Source organism: Engraulis encrasicolus, chromosome 16, assembly GCF_034702125.1.
Source record: "Engraulis encrasicolus isolate BLACKSEA-1 chromosome 16, IST_EnEncr_1.0, whole genome shotgun sequence".
NCBI classification, from domain to species: Eukaryota; Metazoa; Chordata; class Actinopteri; order Clupeiformes; family Engraulidae; genus Engraulis; species Engraulis encrasicolus.
Window position 1 is genome coordinate 20,565,291 of NC_085872.1, and position 17,025 is coordinate 20,582,315.

Consider the following 17,025-nt stretch of genomic DNA (forward strand, 5'->3'; position numbering starts at 1 on the left):
CGCGCGTGTGTGCGTCCGTGTGTGTGTGCGCCTGTGCGTGTGTGTGTGTCTCTCTCTGCTCCCCAGGAGAACGAGTACCTACAGAAGTTCCAGGTGACATGGGAGCTGCATAACAAGCACCTTTTTGAAAACCTGGTGTTTTCAGAACCCAGTCTGCGCAGCCGCTTACCTGCTCTGATCGAAAAGCTCAGGTGAACAGTCTGTTTATCAAGTGGTTTTGAGTGCTCATACAGTGCATGTATTTCTCTGCATGTTTGATGGGGGAATAGTGGATGGTTACACACTTGGTAGCTGTTTCCAGTCAGACACACATGCATATACTTGTCATTTTCCGCTCTTCCTTGGTAAGCTGTGTTAGAGGAAGATACAACAGTAGTGGTCAAGTCCAATTTGAGTTAATGTTGTTTATTTTTGTGCCTTATGCATTCAGGCAGGGCACGACGTCCCATGACTCCTACAGTGAAGATGTGTATGGCAAGCTGCTAGAGCGTTATCAGCTGCTTGACCAGGAGATGAGTGTTGTTGCTGTGGAGTGGCTCGAGTGCGAGAGGAGGATCGACAACTATGTTGATGAACAGGTAGGCAACGCACATGTGTCCCCCGCGTCCCTGTCGAAACACAATAGACCCAGTCGGCACGTCTGGTATGCCCACCCAAAATGAGCGGGCGGTGTATTCGGCGGGGAAAACGGGCAGCTTCAAATAAATGGCAGTCAATGGCAGCTGTCAGCAGGGACTCTGAAGAAGGTGTAGCAACACCTAAACGTTAGTCGTGTGCTTGCGCATAATGAATTCTTAAAAACTAAACTGCAGTGTGCTCCAGTCATTCCTTTCCATTGGTGTTTGCCACTGTAATGCACCTGCAAGCTGTGGGATCATGCATAGAGTCCCAATTCTACAGATATCCAACATGTTTGGGAGTGAGATCAATTTCAGAAGCTTATGATGAAAAGTGCAGGGTCTGAATTCAAACAATACGGATGACCTTGCTGGCAGGTAAATGTAAGAAAATAAAACGGCATTTGTTTGTTCCGAGCTAGCCATGACAGCTAGCGACAGTAACAGCCAGCTTGAACCGTTCTACCAGCTGTCAATCAAGTTTAATGCAATGTTACAGATAGCTTTCATGTAATACGTTAGGTAGGAATGTTAAAGCTGCATTGTGTAACATTTTTTGTAGTTCATTTTCAGAATTCATTCTGCCCATTCAAAAATGTTACATTTTCCATTAATACTTACCACCATCATCAAATTCTAAATATTCATTATTACTGGGAAAATTGCATTTTTCATACATGAAAAGGGGGATCTCCTTCATGGACTGCTATTTTGGTTTTCCAGAAATGTATATCTTTGGCTGCAAAAATAGTAAATATTATTTCATTATTAAGTAAATATTCAGGAAAAGATCACATTTGGCAGTAGGCAGCACAGTTACAAAGAGCAGAATAGTTGCGATTCCTTCTCTGGCCACCATCCTACACAGTGTGCTTCCAGTATGGTGCGTGTCATTCAAAGCAACTTTACCCGGCTGTCATGAAGATGCCGACCAAACAATAGCTACAGCAAGCTGGTTACAAACATTTCCACATAACTGGTGCATTTGTCCACGCTCCCATAGTACACTAGCACAGAATCATACCATGTCCGATACAGTTTTTTGAATTGGGGGGGGGGGGTCAACATTCACTAAACATGCCCTTTTAATGTGCTAATGTTAATTTTACAGTAGTGCTTTTCAAAGGGGCTGTACAGACCCCCAGGGGGCGTTAGGGAGGCCTCAGCATAGTGTTGAGAAGGAGAAAGTTGGGAGGTGGGGGCGCTGATTTGGCATTGGGCATTAGTCCATTTTATTTATTAATACTAAGGGGGGTGTATGCAGGCTTATGATAAGGTCAAGGGAGCGTCAATCAAAAAAGGTTGAGAACCTCTGCTTTAAAGGAAGGCCATAGCATAATTTGCACTCGTCTAAAACTGCCAGTTATTGGCATCTAAAGTTACAAGCTGTCGATCAAATGATTGTACCAGTCAACGAATGGCTTTTGAGCTTAATCTTATGAAATATGTCCACAAACTGCTTTAGTGAATTTTAAGCCCTAAGCTTGCTTGCTGACCTGTGTATTAAGTAACCTACGTGTCTAGCTCTGTCTAGCAAAGAAGTTGCTTTTTTTTGGGCTGTATTGGGGATTGACATAAGCCAAAATTGCAAACTGGAAACACAACGGATATCACCCTGTGTGAAAAGTGTATGTCAGTACAGGGGAAATTCACTATGATGTACTCTATTATTCAGACAGCCTTTTCCCGTTAGCAGGACACACACACACACACACACACACACACACACACACACACACACACACACACACACACAAACCACATCCCTGTACTGCCATGATTACGTGACAAAATACTTTTTTTCCTCCACAGGTGTCGTTGACAAAAGAGCAGCGTGATCTAAAAAAAGACAGGGAGTTCTTCCTCCAGCAGATCAAGTTCATGGAGGAGCAGGTATACTACTGTCCAGTCATGAACATCTGGGGCCTGCCCTATACTTACAAAGCTGGTTCAGGAGTAAACCAGGTTAATTTAAGAGGTAAATCATCTTACCGCAGAAATACACCTACCGCGACAAGAGCGAGGCGAGCGACGGAAGTAATTGACTTTGTATTGAGCGTGACAAAAGCGATTCTGGAGACTAGAGCGATTTGCGCGACAATTTGAAATTGAAATCTTTTCAACTTTCTATGACGCGGTTCTGCGACAAGCCGCGACAGCCAATGACTGTATAGAGGTCAGTGACCACAGCCAATGGGAATGCTTTGCCTTCTGCCTGTACGGACATACTCTAGTCTCTTCAATCGCTCATATCGCTTGCAGCTGCACTCTGTCGCTTGAATCGCATCGCTCCTGGTATATTCGCGCGGTAATAGAAGAGCCTGGATTCATCATTTCAAGAGTAAACTAGGTCAAGTTTAGAGGTAAATCATCTAATAGAAGATTCTGGGTTTGACTTCAGGCTCTTCTATTACTTTCAATTTCAATTTATTTGTTTAGGGGGATAGCCCCTTGAGATAGGATATCTCGTTTTTTTTAGGGGGTCCTCAGGTATTAGATGGTCAACCTCTTAACTTAACCTGGTTTACTCCTGAACCAGCTTTGCAGTATAGGCCCCTGATATATCCATGTAGGCCCTTCCTTAGGGAAGGCACAACTCCGCTCATTGGTGTGTTGTGTATTATTTTCAGGTGGCCTTAAGAGAAGAGCAGCGGAAACTCAAGGAAGAGTTCTTCTTCAAACAGAAGAAATTTCTAGAGGACCAGGTAAGAACATGCATTTGAACTAAGAACTGTACAGGTGTTCTTTTGTTGGGTGAGTTGGTTGCGCCATCAGTCGCAACACACAACCACAAATGTCAAACATGACACTTGTGATGTGACTGAAAATAAATGAATGTGTCCCCCCCCCATTCTCCAGGTAGAAAAGGGTAGAAATGCTGCTGCGGGGGACAATAACTTCACAGACACAGTGAGGCAGATGCTCTCTTCTCGACGGAGCTTACCAGATTGCCCTAACTGTAACTACCGCAGGCGGTAAGCTTACACTTGCTGTCACATTTAGTCAACAATATGATTCCCATCAGGGATGCATCAATTATGTCGCTCAGTATATCAGTTACTTCCATGTTCACATCTTCTTGTGGTGAATTGGTTTTTGTTTTTTTTTTTGTTTTTTAATGTACAGGTGCACATGTGACGACTGCAGCCTCTCTCACATTCTGACGTGTGGCATCACTGATGCGCCCACGGCAGAGAAGTTACACTTGAAGCTACCTTCCCAGGCGGAGCCTCCACAAAACTACCTGTCACAGGTGCACCCCCCTAGCGTGTCATCCGGCAGCTCCGGCTCCGGCTCTGGCTCCAGCTCACCAATCACCATCCAGCACCTGCTACTGCCTCAGGACACGCAGGCCACCTTGTGAGTCACGCCACTTGGGGTACTCCTTTGCTGTTTGTGTGCACATTAGGGCTGTAACGATATTGTATCGAACCGAGAAATCGTGATACACAGAGTCACGATACTGTATCGTGATACAAGGAGGCAGTATCGTGATACGCCCTTTCAAAGTTTTATTACCCATTAGTCCAGAAAACAACCTTATGATTTGATGTGATGGTGTTTCCAAACTTCAGTGGAGATACATTTCAGAAATCGTGGGGTGTATCGAAATGTAGGTTAAAAATCGTGATACGAACCGAATCGTGAGTTGAGTGTATCGTTGCAGCCCGTGTGCACATGTTTGTGAATGGTTCTCACCTTGTGTGTCCCATACATTGGGGGTAAGCTACCATGTACATGTCTTTGTGAAGTGTTCTTGCCTTTATGTTTCTTATACTTGTATATGGAAATGAGAAACACCAAGTAAGTGAAATGCAATGCAATTGGCATCCCATTTTTACTTCCTTAAAGTCTGATTTGAAGGTGCAACGTGGTTGGTGCAATTGTTAGTGTTTCACATTTTTCCCGTGGCAGGGAAGAAAATGGGTAATTCCCTGACATAAATATTTGCCAGCCTGCTGTGACGTCGTCGACTAAGCTAAGCAGCATGCCTTTTGTGTGAGCTACAGATTTGCTCTGACTGTGCTTCTTTCAGGGTGCGGTCGGTCACTAGGAAGCAGAAGGGTTTTCTTCAGGCAGGGTGACTCACACACACACACACTCTTGTTGATTCATTTGTTTTGGTGCAGCGGCAGTGATGACGACGAAGTGCCTCTGCTGTCGGCGAAGTTTGTGGACATCTACTCCATGAGCCCCTACAGCAACTCTGCAGTGGTGGCCGTCATCAACGGCGTCCACAGCGACGTCAACGGCGGCGGAGGAGGAGACAACAATATGGTACACAAGAACGAGGTGTGTGCGTGCGTGCGTGTGCGTGTTTGTGGGTGCACGCGCATATGTGCAAGTGTGTGTGTGTGTGTGTGTGTGCGTGTGTGTGTGTGTGTGTGAAGAACAAGTGCTGCTCGGACTGTTTTAGACACCTCTATCTATAGTCTCCTGCCATCTGCGTTAAAACTTGTTCATCCCCAACATGTCGTACTTTTTCATTGAAAGGAAAATTCCACGTTTGGGTTTATTCAGCTGGTTGGCAATAGGAGAAAGAAGAAAACGACCTGTTTGAAAAACAAAAGTACAGTGTACTCGGACACAAAATCATTCTTGTGGCTGACTTGTATGAAATCCAGGCAAGTGTTTCGTTCTTAATCTCATGTAGTTCTTCCCTCCGCTCCTTCTCACCCTTCTCTCCACTGGGTGCTATGTTTATCTCTGGACTGGACTGGTCTCCTCTCCTCTCCTCTCCTCTCCTCTCCTCTCCTGTCCTCTCCTGTCCTCTCCTGTCCTGTCCTGTCCTCTCCTCTCCTCTCCTCTCCTCTCCTCTCCTCTCCTCTCCTCTCCTCTCCTCTCCTCTCCTGCAGTCACCTGGGGGGAGCAGCAGTAGTAGCTCCTCAGAGGGTGATGATGGGGAAGTCGCAGGAGAGCATCCGGACCAGCAGGACGAACACTCCTCGCTGAAGGAGGACAGCCCACCTCCCTCTTATCCACACACACGGGTGCACTGCTCTCTTTTTTCTCTGTTTGGTCATTCACACTGTCAACAAAAGTCCATTGACTTTCTACACTCACAAGCTACAGTGGTTGTATTGCACTGTTTTTCTATCTAACCAATAAACCCTTGTATTGTGCAATCACCATTTTTAACACAATTACAATTCCGGTTTTATTGCATTCACTGTATATATATGTGTTACTAACACTGTTTTTCAACACCAGGTGGAGCCAATGCAGCATCCCTGTGAGTGTCACGTGTGCAACCAGGGCAACATGGAGCCTACTACTCTGTTGCCTGGCAACAACAGGCTACATGCCAGTCAGCAACAGCAGCAGCAGCAGCAGTTCTTCACAGACAAAACACCTCCGCACCCTGGGCTCCACCTCTACCCCCATATACATGGCCACCTGCCCTTACACAGTCTGCCTCATCTGCCACGACCACTGCTGCACCCCACCCTGTATCCCAGCCCGCCCCTTTCACACAACAAGGTGAGGTGACATGACATTGACCATTGCATACAATGGCTGTGCGTCAAAGATGTTTTATTGGAAATGTCTCATAAAAATGATTATTTTTTAAATTATTTATTGGGAGACCTGTATGTCAGTCTGTAACTGACTCTTTAACTGACGCATGATGTACTGACCTCTTGAAAAGATGCAGCGTGTCCACTCGCAGAGATATTCCATTCATTCATGCACCACAATTTAGTCGAAGCATGAATATAGGGCTGTCCACACAGGCGAGGAAAGCGGATTTCCGCAAAAGCGGAAAGCGAAAATACGAATATTGCGGAAAGCGAAAAAAACGTCCACACCGGCGAAAAACATTTGCGGAGCGATTTTTCTGTTTTCCGCGTTCTATTTCGCTCTGTTTCCGCGATTGTCCGTCTGCGTGAATGCAAAGGGCCACTTCTGAAGATAAAGCGAGCCAATGATGATATTGTCTGATGCTTTATTGCACCCTCAATGGCCTGTAACTGTTAAGGATGCCGAGACACGTGAGCGTGAAGGCAAATGCCAAATTCAACATCCCGACGCCCCTATTCTCATTTATTTGCAGCAAAAAAAGTCAACAATTCTGGAATAATAGGCTGAAATGTTAAGCACAACTTCGGTTTTGCCCTTGCGGAGACAGAGCTGAAGGAAATGCATTTTAAGTCTGCTCGCTGCCAAACTCCCCACTCAACAAGTCAACAAGAAATCTGTAGTGCAACAAAGCCAGTTAGGCCTATCCATGATGTTTAATGTAGGCAGAATCCTTTCAAGCCGTGCTGACCAACGTGGTCATATGCTGTCTGCACATTCCGTTGCATTCCTCTTCATACAGAGAAGGAATGGCTTGCTGTCGTCTCAACCAGGTTTCGACCCCCTGATCCCCCGAAAATATGATTTGGGAAATGTTGAAGGGGTCTCTAAATTATTGGCAAAATATTTTTTTTTATTCATATAGAAATCGTGTGTATAGGGGTTGTATTTGCATACCTTAAGTCACAAAGTGTCGTGTTTAGGCTACATAAGTTAAAATAAACCGATGCGACAACGAACAAGTCATCTTGCGCAACAGAGAGCCGTTGCGCGCCCTGAGAAATAGATAGCCCATTAAAAAAACTATGTGTGACCAGGTGTAATATTTTATTGTTCTATCTGTTTTATGCACACACACACACATACTCCCTCCTAGCGGATGGAGCACTGATGAGTGGACACGTTTGGGTTTTCATGAAACAGAAGCCCGAGGAAGAACAGGTGGAGGATAAATGAGGGGGGAAATGGCTACACAGTCGTTTTCATGTGGAGCGCTGAGAAGACGCGCGAGCTGTCTCGATCATAGGGTATTGTATTTGTAGAGAGCATAGATGCTCTAGCGTGGCTCAAGGCTACCATGTCAGTTGTTTACATGGGTGCATAGAGTAAATGCCCTAGTTACAACCGTTTCCACCGAAGCCAGAAGTTACTGCGGTCGTGCGTAACTGCACTTCCGACAAAAGGTAACCTCTGGAATATTTTAGAGAGCATACAAAAGTCCCCAAGGACAGTTAACGGCGCAGTGGCTGGCGCTCATGATTACAAGTAAAATTACACCACTATAGCCTACTTCTAACAAAGTTTGCAAACATGGTCGCCCCATAGCCTACATTGCTGGCGGGACTTCCTTCTCCATATAGGCCTAACTAGTAGGCCTATCCCATATTCTGCTGTTATTTGATGACGCCAAAGTCACTGCACGTGAAACTCCCAGCTTACCAGCGAAATTGCGCAGTGGCACAGTGTAGGCTATATGTGACTAGTAGGCTAATGAAGCATCTAAATGGGAATATTCTGTAGAGTGTGCTATGAAAATGCTTACAACTCCTCAAAACTACTGTTTTTAATCAGTGAAGTTTAAGCTGGGACGCTTAAAATCAATATGGGCCAGGTTTTTCTGTGCGTCAGGAGACTATCAGCGTGCACACTCAAGCGCGCGCGCGTACACACACACACACACACACACACACACACACACACACACACACACCTTCTATCTCTCCCTCTCCTTTGAGCTGCTGTCTCAACCGATGAGAGATATAATAGCCTATTTCATTAGTGGTATTTATAGCCTACGTTCGCTGTGGAAAGATAACGCGAAGCCTTTCTTCGTGCTTGTCATTGTATTGACCAGCTACTTTCAATAGGCCTTCTCCACGTTGCAAATGTGCGCGTCGGCTACACGGATGATACCTGAAATGTTCATTAGATATGAAATATCCTAAGTGGTTACAAGAGGTCCGTGGTGGTAGCCTACTCTCGCTACGGGGTCCACGACCGCACAAGTTGTGCTCCTGCTTTCGAGATCTGCGCTCTCGGACAGACCCACACGCGCAAGTGCCCGACACAGATCACACAGCAGTCCTTTTCATCACCTCGTGAAGTGTTTAGACAATTTAATCTCGCTTGGAATAAGTGTAATGTAATCAGAAAGCGTAAGACATCCGTTGGACTCCTTTGCACGCAACAAGTTTTGAAATTATTTCTTAACGGTTATTTTTTGCAGTTAGTCTATGCAAACAGTCCTTCCGCGCTCCCCCATCATTCGCCACTTCGAGCTCAGTTTGAGAACTGCGCTGGAGCTGATGTCACTGTCAAGTCAGTGTCTGATTGGCCAAACCCCGTTTTTCGCTTGCGAAATCCGCCGTCAAAACAGACAGATTTGTTATTTTTTCTCCGCTGCGGATTTTCGCTTTTCGGTGTGCACAGAGTAATTAGAATACATTTGTTTGTTAATTTTGCGAATTTCGCTGCGAATATCCGCGCGGAAATTCCGCTCGGTGTGGACAGCCCTTAAGAGCGGATCTTTTGGCAAACCCCTAAAAAATAAATAAATGTGCGGGCAGTGTTGAGGCGCAGCGTGCTAAGGCCACAACCAGAGATTCTTTAAGTATAGAGATATGCCAATGTAATAGGTTGCTATGGGCACCTAACATGACCAGGTGTACTAGTATGACCAAAGTACAGTAAGTTTTGTAGCTAACAATGCCCATTTCTGGAAATTCAAAAAGGAGGAAGATCCACCTTTTCATGTATGAAAAATGCAATTTTCCCAGTCAAAATTAATACTTTGAATTTGATGGTGGTGGTAAGTATTTGTGAAAAAGGTAACATAAACCACTAAAATATTACACAATCCTTTTAACTTTTCCACCATACTTTGTCTCTCGTGCAGACACTGCCCCCAGCCCCCTCATCTAACCACGCGGGAGGTAAGCCACAGGTCTTTGGCCCCAACCTTTACTCCAACTACTTCAGTGGCCCTGGCGACTGGAACGGGCCACTTAGCTGCCCCTCACTTACGTTTGAGAACATTTGGGACACTCAAGTGATCAAGAACTGGAACCCTTCCGTGCTGCTTCCCGACACACTGTCTGGTGAGAACAGCAGAGAGTGCACACTGCTGTGGGCCAAACAGCCTACGGTTCCTACAAATGACTTACATGCTCTTAAAGCTTGAATGTGTTTCATTTATTGCATGGGCGCTGTGCTTGAATTTACTTTCAATTCATTTCTAGTTAACTCTGGTATTGTTAAGTACTTCTTTGCTGCTGTATGGTTCTCCCTAACTTGAATGAATTTAAATTGCCCTCCTGTTTCCTTTGAAGGCAACATGCTGACTCCGCCCCTGTCCGACATACCCCTGCGATCAACAACCAATGAGCTCACTGCCGCTGCTGTGCCTGCCCCAGTTCTCGCTGCTGAGGGCAGTGAAAGGAAGAATGGCGCGAAGAAAAAGTGTCTCCACAATTTCCAAGATGCCTTCTTGGAGACCAAACAAGTGGTGATGGCCACCTCATCTGCCACCTCCTCGGTCTCCTGTACCGCAACCACTGTCCAATCAAGTAATAATTTCCTCGAAGTTGCATCTAAGAGACCCACCTCCCTAGGTAAAAGGGATTGAGACAGGGAGGGTTTTTCTGCCAGGGCTCAGACTAAATTGGCATACTTCTTTTTAACATGAATCTAACTGAATCTATACTTGCTTAATCTGGTATACTATATATGAGTTGTGAATTTTTTTATCACATTTGCAAAATATGTATCGATTCTTTGGCTTGGTTTTTGTGTGAAATTTTCGCTGCAATACAAATGCTTGATTGAATGACTGTAACCCGTGCTCCCTGTCTCCCCTCTTCTCCCTCTTTTTCTTCCTTCTAAACCACCAGGTGAAGTGTATCACCATGTCGGTCATGAGGATCACAGACATCCCACGCCTCTCACACCACAGAACAGCCCCACAGGCCAGCCCACCCTCAGCAGTGCTGCTCTCTCTGTGCCTCCTACCCCACATCTGCCCAGCATGGCCTCGCAGCCCTTCCCCAAGGCTGTAGCCGCGCCGCCTGACCTCATCGATGCCCACCATCACCAGGGCCTGTGCCTGTCCGCAGGGGAGCATCCCTCGAACCATGACGACGGCGTTTGCAGGTGAGGGTCAGGGTCACTTACTTCAGCGTCTTGTGCCCCCTTCACACTCACTCTTTTGTGGCATTTTCTACTCCGCCCACCATGTTTCAATAACGGCCACTAGGCCTTGCTTGCGGGAGTTTTTCTGAGGTAATACGGTGTCCACCAGGTGGCGTCCACTCTGGTGCTACGGTTAACGGAGTCACAGGTGTGCAGGCGGCATTAGAACTTTAGAGGAAGATCACTGCCTCAGCTCTAAGCAATATATATATTACACATAATATATATTATACATAATATATATTGTACATAATATATATTATACATAATATATATATATATATATATATATATTACACATAATATATATTGTTGGCCCAAAGTTGGAAACACTTTGATTGATGTATTTGTTGTCATGGGCAGTCTGTTTAATGTCATTTGGTCTGATCTACAGTGACCCTGAGTGTGAGGAGCATCCCTGCATAGCAAACAGGACCTATGAAATTTTGGAGAGCCAGGACGAGGACAGCTGCTCTGAGCATAGCTCTTCCACATCCACGTCAACCAATCAAAAGGAAGGAAAATACTGTGACTGCTGTTACTGTGAATTCTTCGGTCATGGAGGGGTATGTTGCGTTGTCTTCACTCTCTACAGTTGAAAAGGTTATTGTGAGTGAGTTTTTCAAACAAATGTTCAAGAGATCATTGTACAACAATGTATGAATTGACTTGAAGCAGGCTGTCGACACGAGGCAGACAAGCAACCTGACTGAATTAGAGGTGTTTTGGGTAGAATAATTGGCAACCATTCCAAGTACCAGACTGTTGGGACTTGTGTGCTTCTATTCAGGGTTCCTACTGGTGCTTGAATTCCTTGAAAATGCTTGAATTTCAATTAAGTGTAATCAAGGTTGTGAAAATGCTTGAATTTGTGGTGAAGTGCTTGAAAATGCTTTAAAGTTATGTCAAGTCAAGTTCGGTAAGCCAAATAATGGAAATTAATTGTTCAGGTACATCAAAAATCTGAGGAAGTGAGATGTCAATTGGGATTTGCCATTCAACACCCTAAAATTCATTAGAATGCAGGAAATTGCATCTTAAAAACATTTTATTTTTCTGGGGGAGGACCCCCACACCCCCTTCCCTTATCCTTTTAAAGGTGCTGGAAAACTGAAAATTTGCTGCTTGAAGGTGCTTGAAAAGTGCTTGAATTTGTTCATGAAAAAGGTATCAAACAGGGCATTATATCAGCAAAGGGTTATGATTTCATATTGATAGAACACAGTATATGTGGCCTCTGTTGAAATCACAGACTCATAACATCATGTTCGAGTGAGGAGGAGGACTTTGTAGGTTGTGTGGGATTTGATGGGGAGGTCCGAGTGCCTGTTAGGACCCTTGCAGCAGATTTCTGCAGTCAGTCCAGAGCCTCGTTAGGTAGACCTGACAGGATGGCCTTGCAATAATTCAAATGGAAAGTGATGGAAGTGTAAATGCAGGTTTGTTAACCGACAAATGAAGTAATAAATAACAAGTTAGTATCATTCATGGTTGATGTGAAGCAGAGACAAAAAGTGGCGTTATATCACACTCCATTCTTCCATCTGATGGATTTTCGATGTTTTCCAAAATCTTCTCCAACCAAATATTGAAAGCTGAAAGCTCTGCCTTGTGTTTTAACTAACTCACTAAAATAAGTCTTGACGTCGTCTTTAAAAGGGTCAATCAGGATACAATTTATTATAGAAAAAGTGAGATTATAAAAAGTGTAAAGGAAAATAAAAGAAGTATACAGTAAGTGAAATAACTGTGTGTCTGTGTGCGTTTGTCCTCCATGTGCAGCCCCCAGCAGCCCCCACCAGTAGGAACTATGCGGAGATGCGGGAAAAGCTGCGCTTGCGGCTCACCAAGCGCAAGGAGGAGCAGCCGCCAAAGAAAGAGGAGCTGCAGCCAGAGCCGGACGTGGTGGTAGCCGACGACCGCAAAGTCGAGGACCTGCTGCAGTTCATCAACAGCGGAGACAACAAGCCGGCCAGCAGCTCCAAGGCGGCCAAGCGTGCGCGACACAAGCAGAAAAAGGTCCTCTACCTACCACACCCCCTCAATGCACATTCCTCCAACAATTCCTTTCGGACCCAGTGTTTCAACAATTTAACCCATTCTGTCCTAAGCCCTTTTTGGGAAAGGGTGCCCTTTGCCTATTAAATCCTAAATATCTCAGCCTCCGAAGCACATACAAACATGAAATGGGTTGCATTTAAAATCTAGAACCTTCATATTGCACTAGTATAGTGTTCATGCCGCTCTAACATACCTACATCTTTAATAAAACAGCTCAAATCTCAAGAACTTGAATGCAGCGTATATGTCGCTCCAGGACACAATGGGTTAAAAGGTTACCTGGGTCTAAGGGTGTAAGGAGAGCTTCCCACCCTCATGCCCACATTGGATACTCTTTTTAAAGACATGCTGCTGAAACTTTGGACATGAGAAACATTTAAATGCCCACTTGGGTTACCCGCACCCTTCATATTCTGATTTTTGTTTGAATTTGCTGTTGGTGGAAGACAATGTATAAACAGTTTACGAATGAGTAGAAACTTCCTGAAATATACAGCTCCAGGCCACTTTATTAGAATAGCATGAAAAAGTTGATTTATTTCCATAATTCCATCAATAATGTTAAACTGTCATGGATTGTAGATGCATGGCCCAGTTGTTTAACTATTCCAATCATTCAAGTTTTTCTTTTTACATAATTTGGCCTTCCAGCTAAAAAAAACCCCATGAATTGGGAAATTCGCATTATTAGAATATTGTAATAAAATCACAATTTTCTTCATCAAAATTCGTTTCACATCAGTGCACATCAAATCAGTTGAAATTTGGTACTTTCTACATAACATGCAATGTTCAATACTTGGTTAGGACTCTCTCTGTCTTAATAACGGCCATGATGCGTTTAACATTGAAGTCAATGGCAAAAACAGTGCATGGGAGTAATGAAGGCCAGATATCCTTGATGCTTTGCCGTCAGCTGTTCTTGTTTGTTGACCTGGTACCCCACACTTCACTCTTCAATATACCCATAGATATCCATGCTACGTTTTGGTGTTAACTCACCAGTTTAATTCTAACTCACCAGAAATAAAACCCCATTCATTTTCAATGGGGTTTCATTTCTGGTGATTTAGAATTAAACCGGTGAGTTAGCGACAAAACGTGGCATGGAAATCTACAGGGTATATTGAAGAGTGAAGTGTCTGACACCAGGTCAGCTATACAAAAACAGCTGACGGCAAAGCATCAAGGATATCTGGCCTTCCATTACTCCCATGCACTGTTTCTGCCATTGACTTCAATGTTAAACGCATCATGGCCGTTATTATTAATAATATTAAGACAGAGAGAGTCCTAACCAAGTATTGAACATTGCATGTTGTGTAGAAAGTACCACATTTCAACTGATTTGATGTGCACTGATGTGAAACAAATTTTGATGAAGAAAATTGTGATTTTATTACAGTATTCTAATGATGTGAAGACCAAAATGTGTAAAAATAAACAATTTAATGATTGGAATAGTTAAAAAAACTGGGCCATGAATCTATAATCCATGACAGTTTAACATGGAATTATGGAAATAAATCAACTTTTTCATGCTATTCTAATAAAGTGGCCTGGAGCTGTACATGCAGGCGTACAGTGCCTGTCCAAAAAAAAAAAGTTGCTCCAAAAAAAAGTCACATTCATAATGTTGTTGGACTGCCTTTGATTCTGGTATGCATTTACTGTGGCACTGATTTCGTAAGCTTCTGCCATGTCACAAGATTTATTTACATATAGCGCATTGACATTTCACCAAGCTCTTGTATGGATGATGCTGTAATCAAAGCTAAAGGTGGCCAGTATGCATTCTGTGTCATTTGAGAAACAACTTTCTTCTGATTTCTCTCATTAGCCTGCTTGATTTTTTATTTATTTATCCATTTCCTTTGAGCATGCCCACAACCCTAACAAGATTATCAATCTTGCAGAGGTGCGTGTGTGTGTGTGTATATGTGTTGGTTGTTGACAGCGTCCTGATGTGTGTGGTGGTGTCGTTGCAGCTTGAGAAGGCTCGTCTGGAGGTGGAGGCCCGCAAGCGCGAGGAGCTGGCCCTGAAACAGGAGCTGCTTCACCTGCGGGAGCTGCAACAACAGCAGCAGCAGCAGCAGCAGCAGTTGCGCGCCACCCGGAAGAAGAAGAAGGACAAGAAGGCCTCCGAGGCCTTTGTAGCCGACGAAGACGACGCTGCTTCTGCTGCTGCTGCTGCTGGCGGAGACACGACTCCCAGTCCTCCTCCTCCACCCGCTCCCCAGCCAGCTCCACAGCACCAGAACAGTCCTCAGCCGCTCAGGCAGACGGCACAGAGCGTGCTGGAGAGGAGCATGAGCAGCAAGGCCATGTTGCTGCACGGTATAATGGGCCTGGGCCAGTGGGATGTTCAGCCAGACAACGTGCCCAGCGCCCACGCTCACCACCGCAGTCCTCCTAGCATGCAGTCCCGTACGCCTGCTCGGCACAACTCCAAAAGTGAGAAGGCCAGGGCTCCCTCAGAACACCTTCACAATGGCATCATTAGAGAAACCATGGAAAACTGCACTCCATCACCACCACCACCACCACCACCACCAACAACAACAACAACAGCAGCGAAAGCTGTCAGCACTTCCCCTCGGCCCGAGTCCATCAATGACAAGGCTGTAGCCAGACGACAGCCGAGCAACTGTAGGATCCACGGTGAAACCACAAAGAGGCCAGCCGAGGCTTTGAAAGCTGTTTGTTTGAATGGGCAGGCGCCTGCCTTCGACATGGATTCCCGAGCAAAGCCCTGCGTCACTCCGCAGTCAGCTCCCGGGCTGCAGGGGGTAGAGAGGAGCAATGACGTGACTGTAAAGAAACAGATCAACTCTGTAAAAGGGGGTCGTTCTTCGCCTGTGCCTGTGCCTGCATCCCCTCCTGAGCCCCTTGTGCAGAATGGGAAACCACCTGGAAATGAGTCTCAGCAACCCAAGGGCAAGACTAAGAAGAACAAAAAGAAAAAATCTGATCACGGAAACGGCTCCATAGGTTTGTGCAAGTTTGTGTTCTGTCACTGTGAGTGCGTCTCTGTGTGTGCTTTGGCGTTCTTCCCCTGTAGATACTGCACCTCATCGAGGTGAAAGGAAAGACCATTGTGATGGTGCCATCTTGTGTAGTTGGATCTGTGCTCTGGAGTCAATGCAAATCAATGGAGAACACGCCACCTCTTAAAGGACTTAAAGGCTTAAAGGACCAGTTCAGTCGATTTCAACATGCAGTTGTAATGCTGACACTACCCTGGACTTGTCAGAACCTGAGGGTTTTTTCTCTCTCTCTCTTCAGCCTTTTCTGAGGTCCTGGTCATTGTAATGGGGGCAGCGGTTTGTTTACTTTAAAAAATATATATATATTTATTCCCAAAAACATCCAAAAGGTTATACAACATCAGCAGACAACTAGCAAACAGCGGTACCTTTTGGGAAAATATTTGGAGTAGGCCTATGTTATTTTTTTTAAAAATGTAAACAAACGCTGCCCCCATTAGAATAGCTCATATCTCAGAAAGGGCTGAGCCGAAAAATGTGGCATCACCAGGTACTGACAAGTCAAGGGTAGCGTGAGCAATACAACAGCATATTGAAATTGACTGAACTGGTCCTTTAATGGGTGGAGTTATCTCTGTGGAAAAAACCCACCCAACCTCAAGAAAATTGATACAAAAGGCTTCTTGATGCATTTAGTTGCCCTTAAAGGTGCGCTGTGTAATATTAGTTGAAATTTGTTTCCAGACTTCATGCTGCCCATTCAGAAATATTACCTTTTTCACAAATACTTACCACCACCATCTAATTCTAAGTATTCATTTTGACTGGGAAAATTGCACTTTTCATACATGAATGGATCTTCCGCCATTTTGATTTTCCAGATATAGACATTTTTAGCTGCAAAACTCACTGTACTTTACACTGTACTGGTCATACTCATAAATATTAGTCTGTTATTTACTAAATATTCATGGAAAAGCTCATATTTGGCAGTAGGCAGCACACGGTGTCAATGAACAGCATAGTAACAATACCTACTCTGGCCACCATCCTACACAGTGCACCTTTAATAATATACCGTATTCAATATCTAGTCAAATCTGAACCACTAGAGGCTGCTATTGAATTTGTTAACATGGCTCTGTTTACATCCCAAAGCTGAATACCATACCTTTTTAAGTTTTCACCAAGTATATATAATGGTAGAGTTTGAATGATGTTCAAAGCCTTCTTCAGAACATGCCAAAGATTCTATATGAGGGTATGGTCTGGACTCTGTGGTGGCCAATCCATGTGTAAAAGTGATGCTTTGTGCTTGCTTAACTACTCTGGTAGAATGACTTGCTTGTCATTTATTTAACAACTGTATCAAA

The 17,025-nt window shown here is 44.6% G+C and overlaps 1 protein-coding gene across 4 annotated transcripts in view; it reads left to right on the top strand.

The window, feature by feature from the left end:
- fam193a (family with sequence similarity 193 member A) overlaps window positions 1–17,025 on the top strand; it is a 31,692-nt gene that overhangs the window by 10,940 nt on the left and 3,727 nt on the right. For 2 of the 4 annotated variants that reach the window (XM_063218971.1, XM_063218972.1), the window contains exons 7-21: window positions 67–191; window positions 431–578; window positions 2,430–2,510; window positions 3,248–3,322; window positions 3,477–3,592; window positions 3,744–3,977; window positions 4,748–4,910; window positions 5,474–5,608; window positions 5,829–6,098; window positions 9,313–9,514; window positions 9,746–10,027; window positions 10,307–10,565; window positions 10,999–11,170; window positions 12,387–12,623; window positions 14,654–15,656. In XM_063218971.1, coding sequence (XP_063075041.1) covers window positions 67–191; window positions 431–578; window positions 2,430–2,510; window positions 3,248–3,322; window positions 3,477–3,592; window positions 3,744–3,977; window positions 4,748–4,910; window positions 5,474–5,608; window positions 5,829–6,098; window positions 9,313–9,514; window positions 9,746–10,027; window positions 10,307–10,565; window positions 10,999–11,170; window positions 12,387–12,623; window positions 14,654–15,656 — 3,502 coding nt within the window. The remainder of the gene's footprint in view (window positions 1–66; window positions 192–430; window positions 579–2,429; window positions 2,511–3,247; window positions 3,323–3,476; window positions 3,593–3,743; window positions 3,978–4,747; window positions 4,911–5,473; window positions 5,609–5,828; window positions 6,099–9,312; window positions 9,515–9,745; window positions 10,028–10,306; window positions 10,566–10,998; window positions 11,171–12,386; window positions 12,624–14,653; window positions 15,657–17,025) is intronic. The other 2 variants (XM_063218974.1, XM_063218973.1) reach the window with 2 other exon arrangements.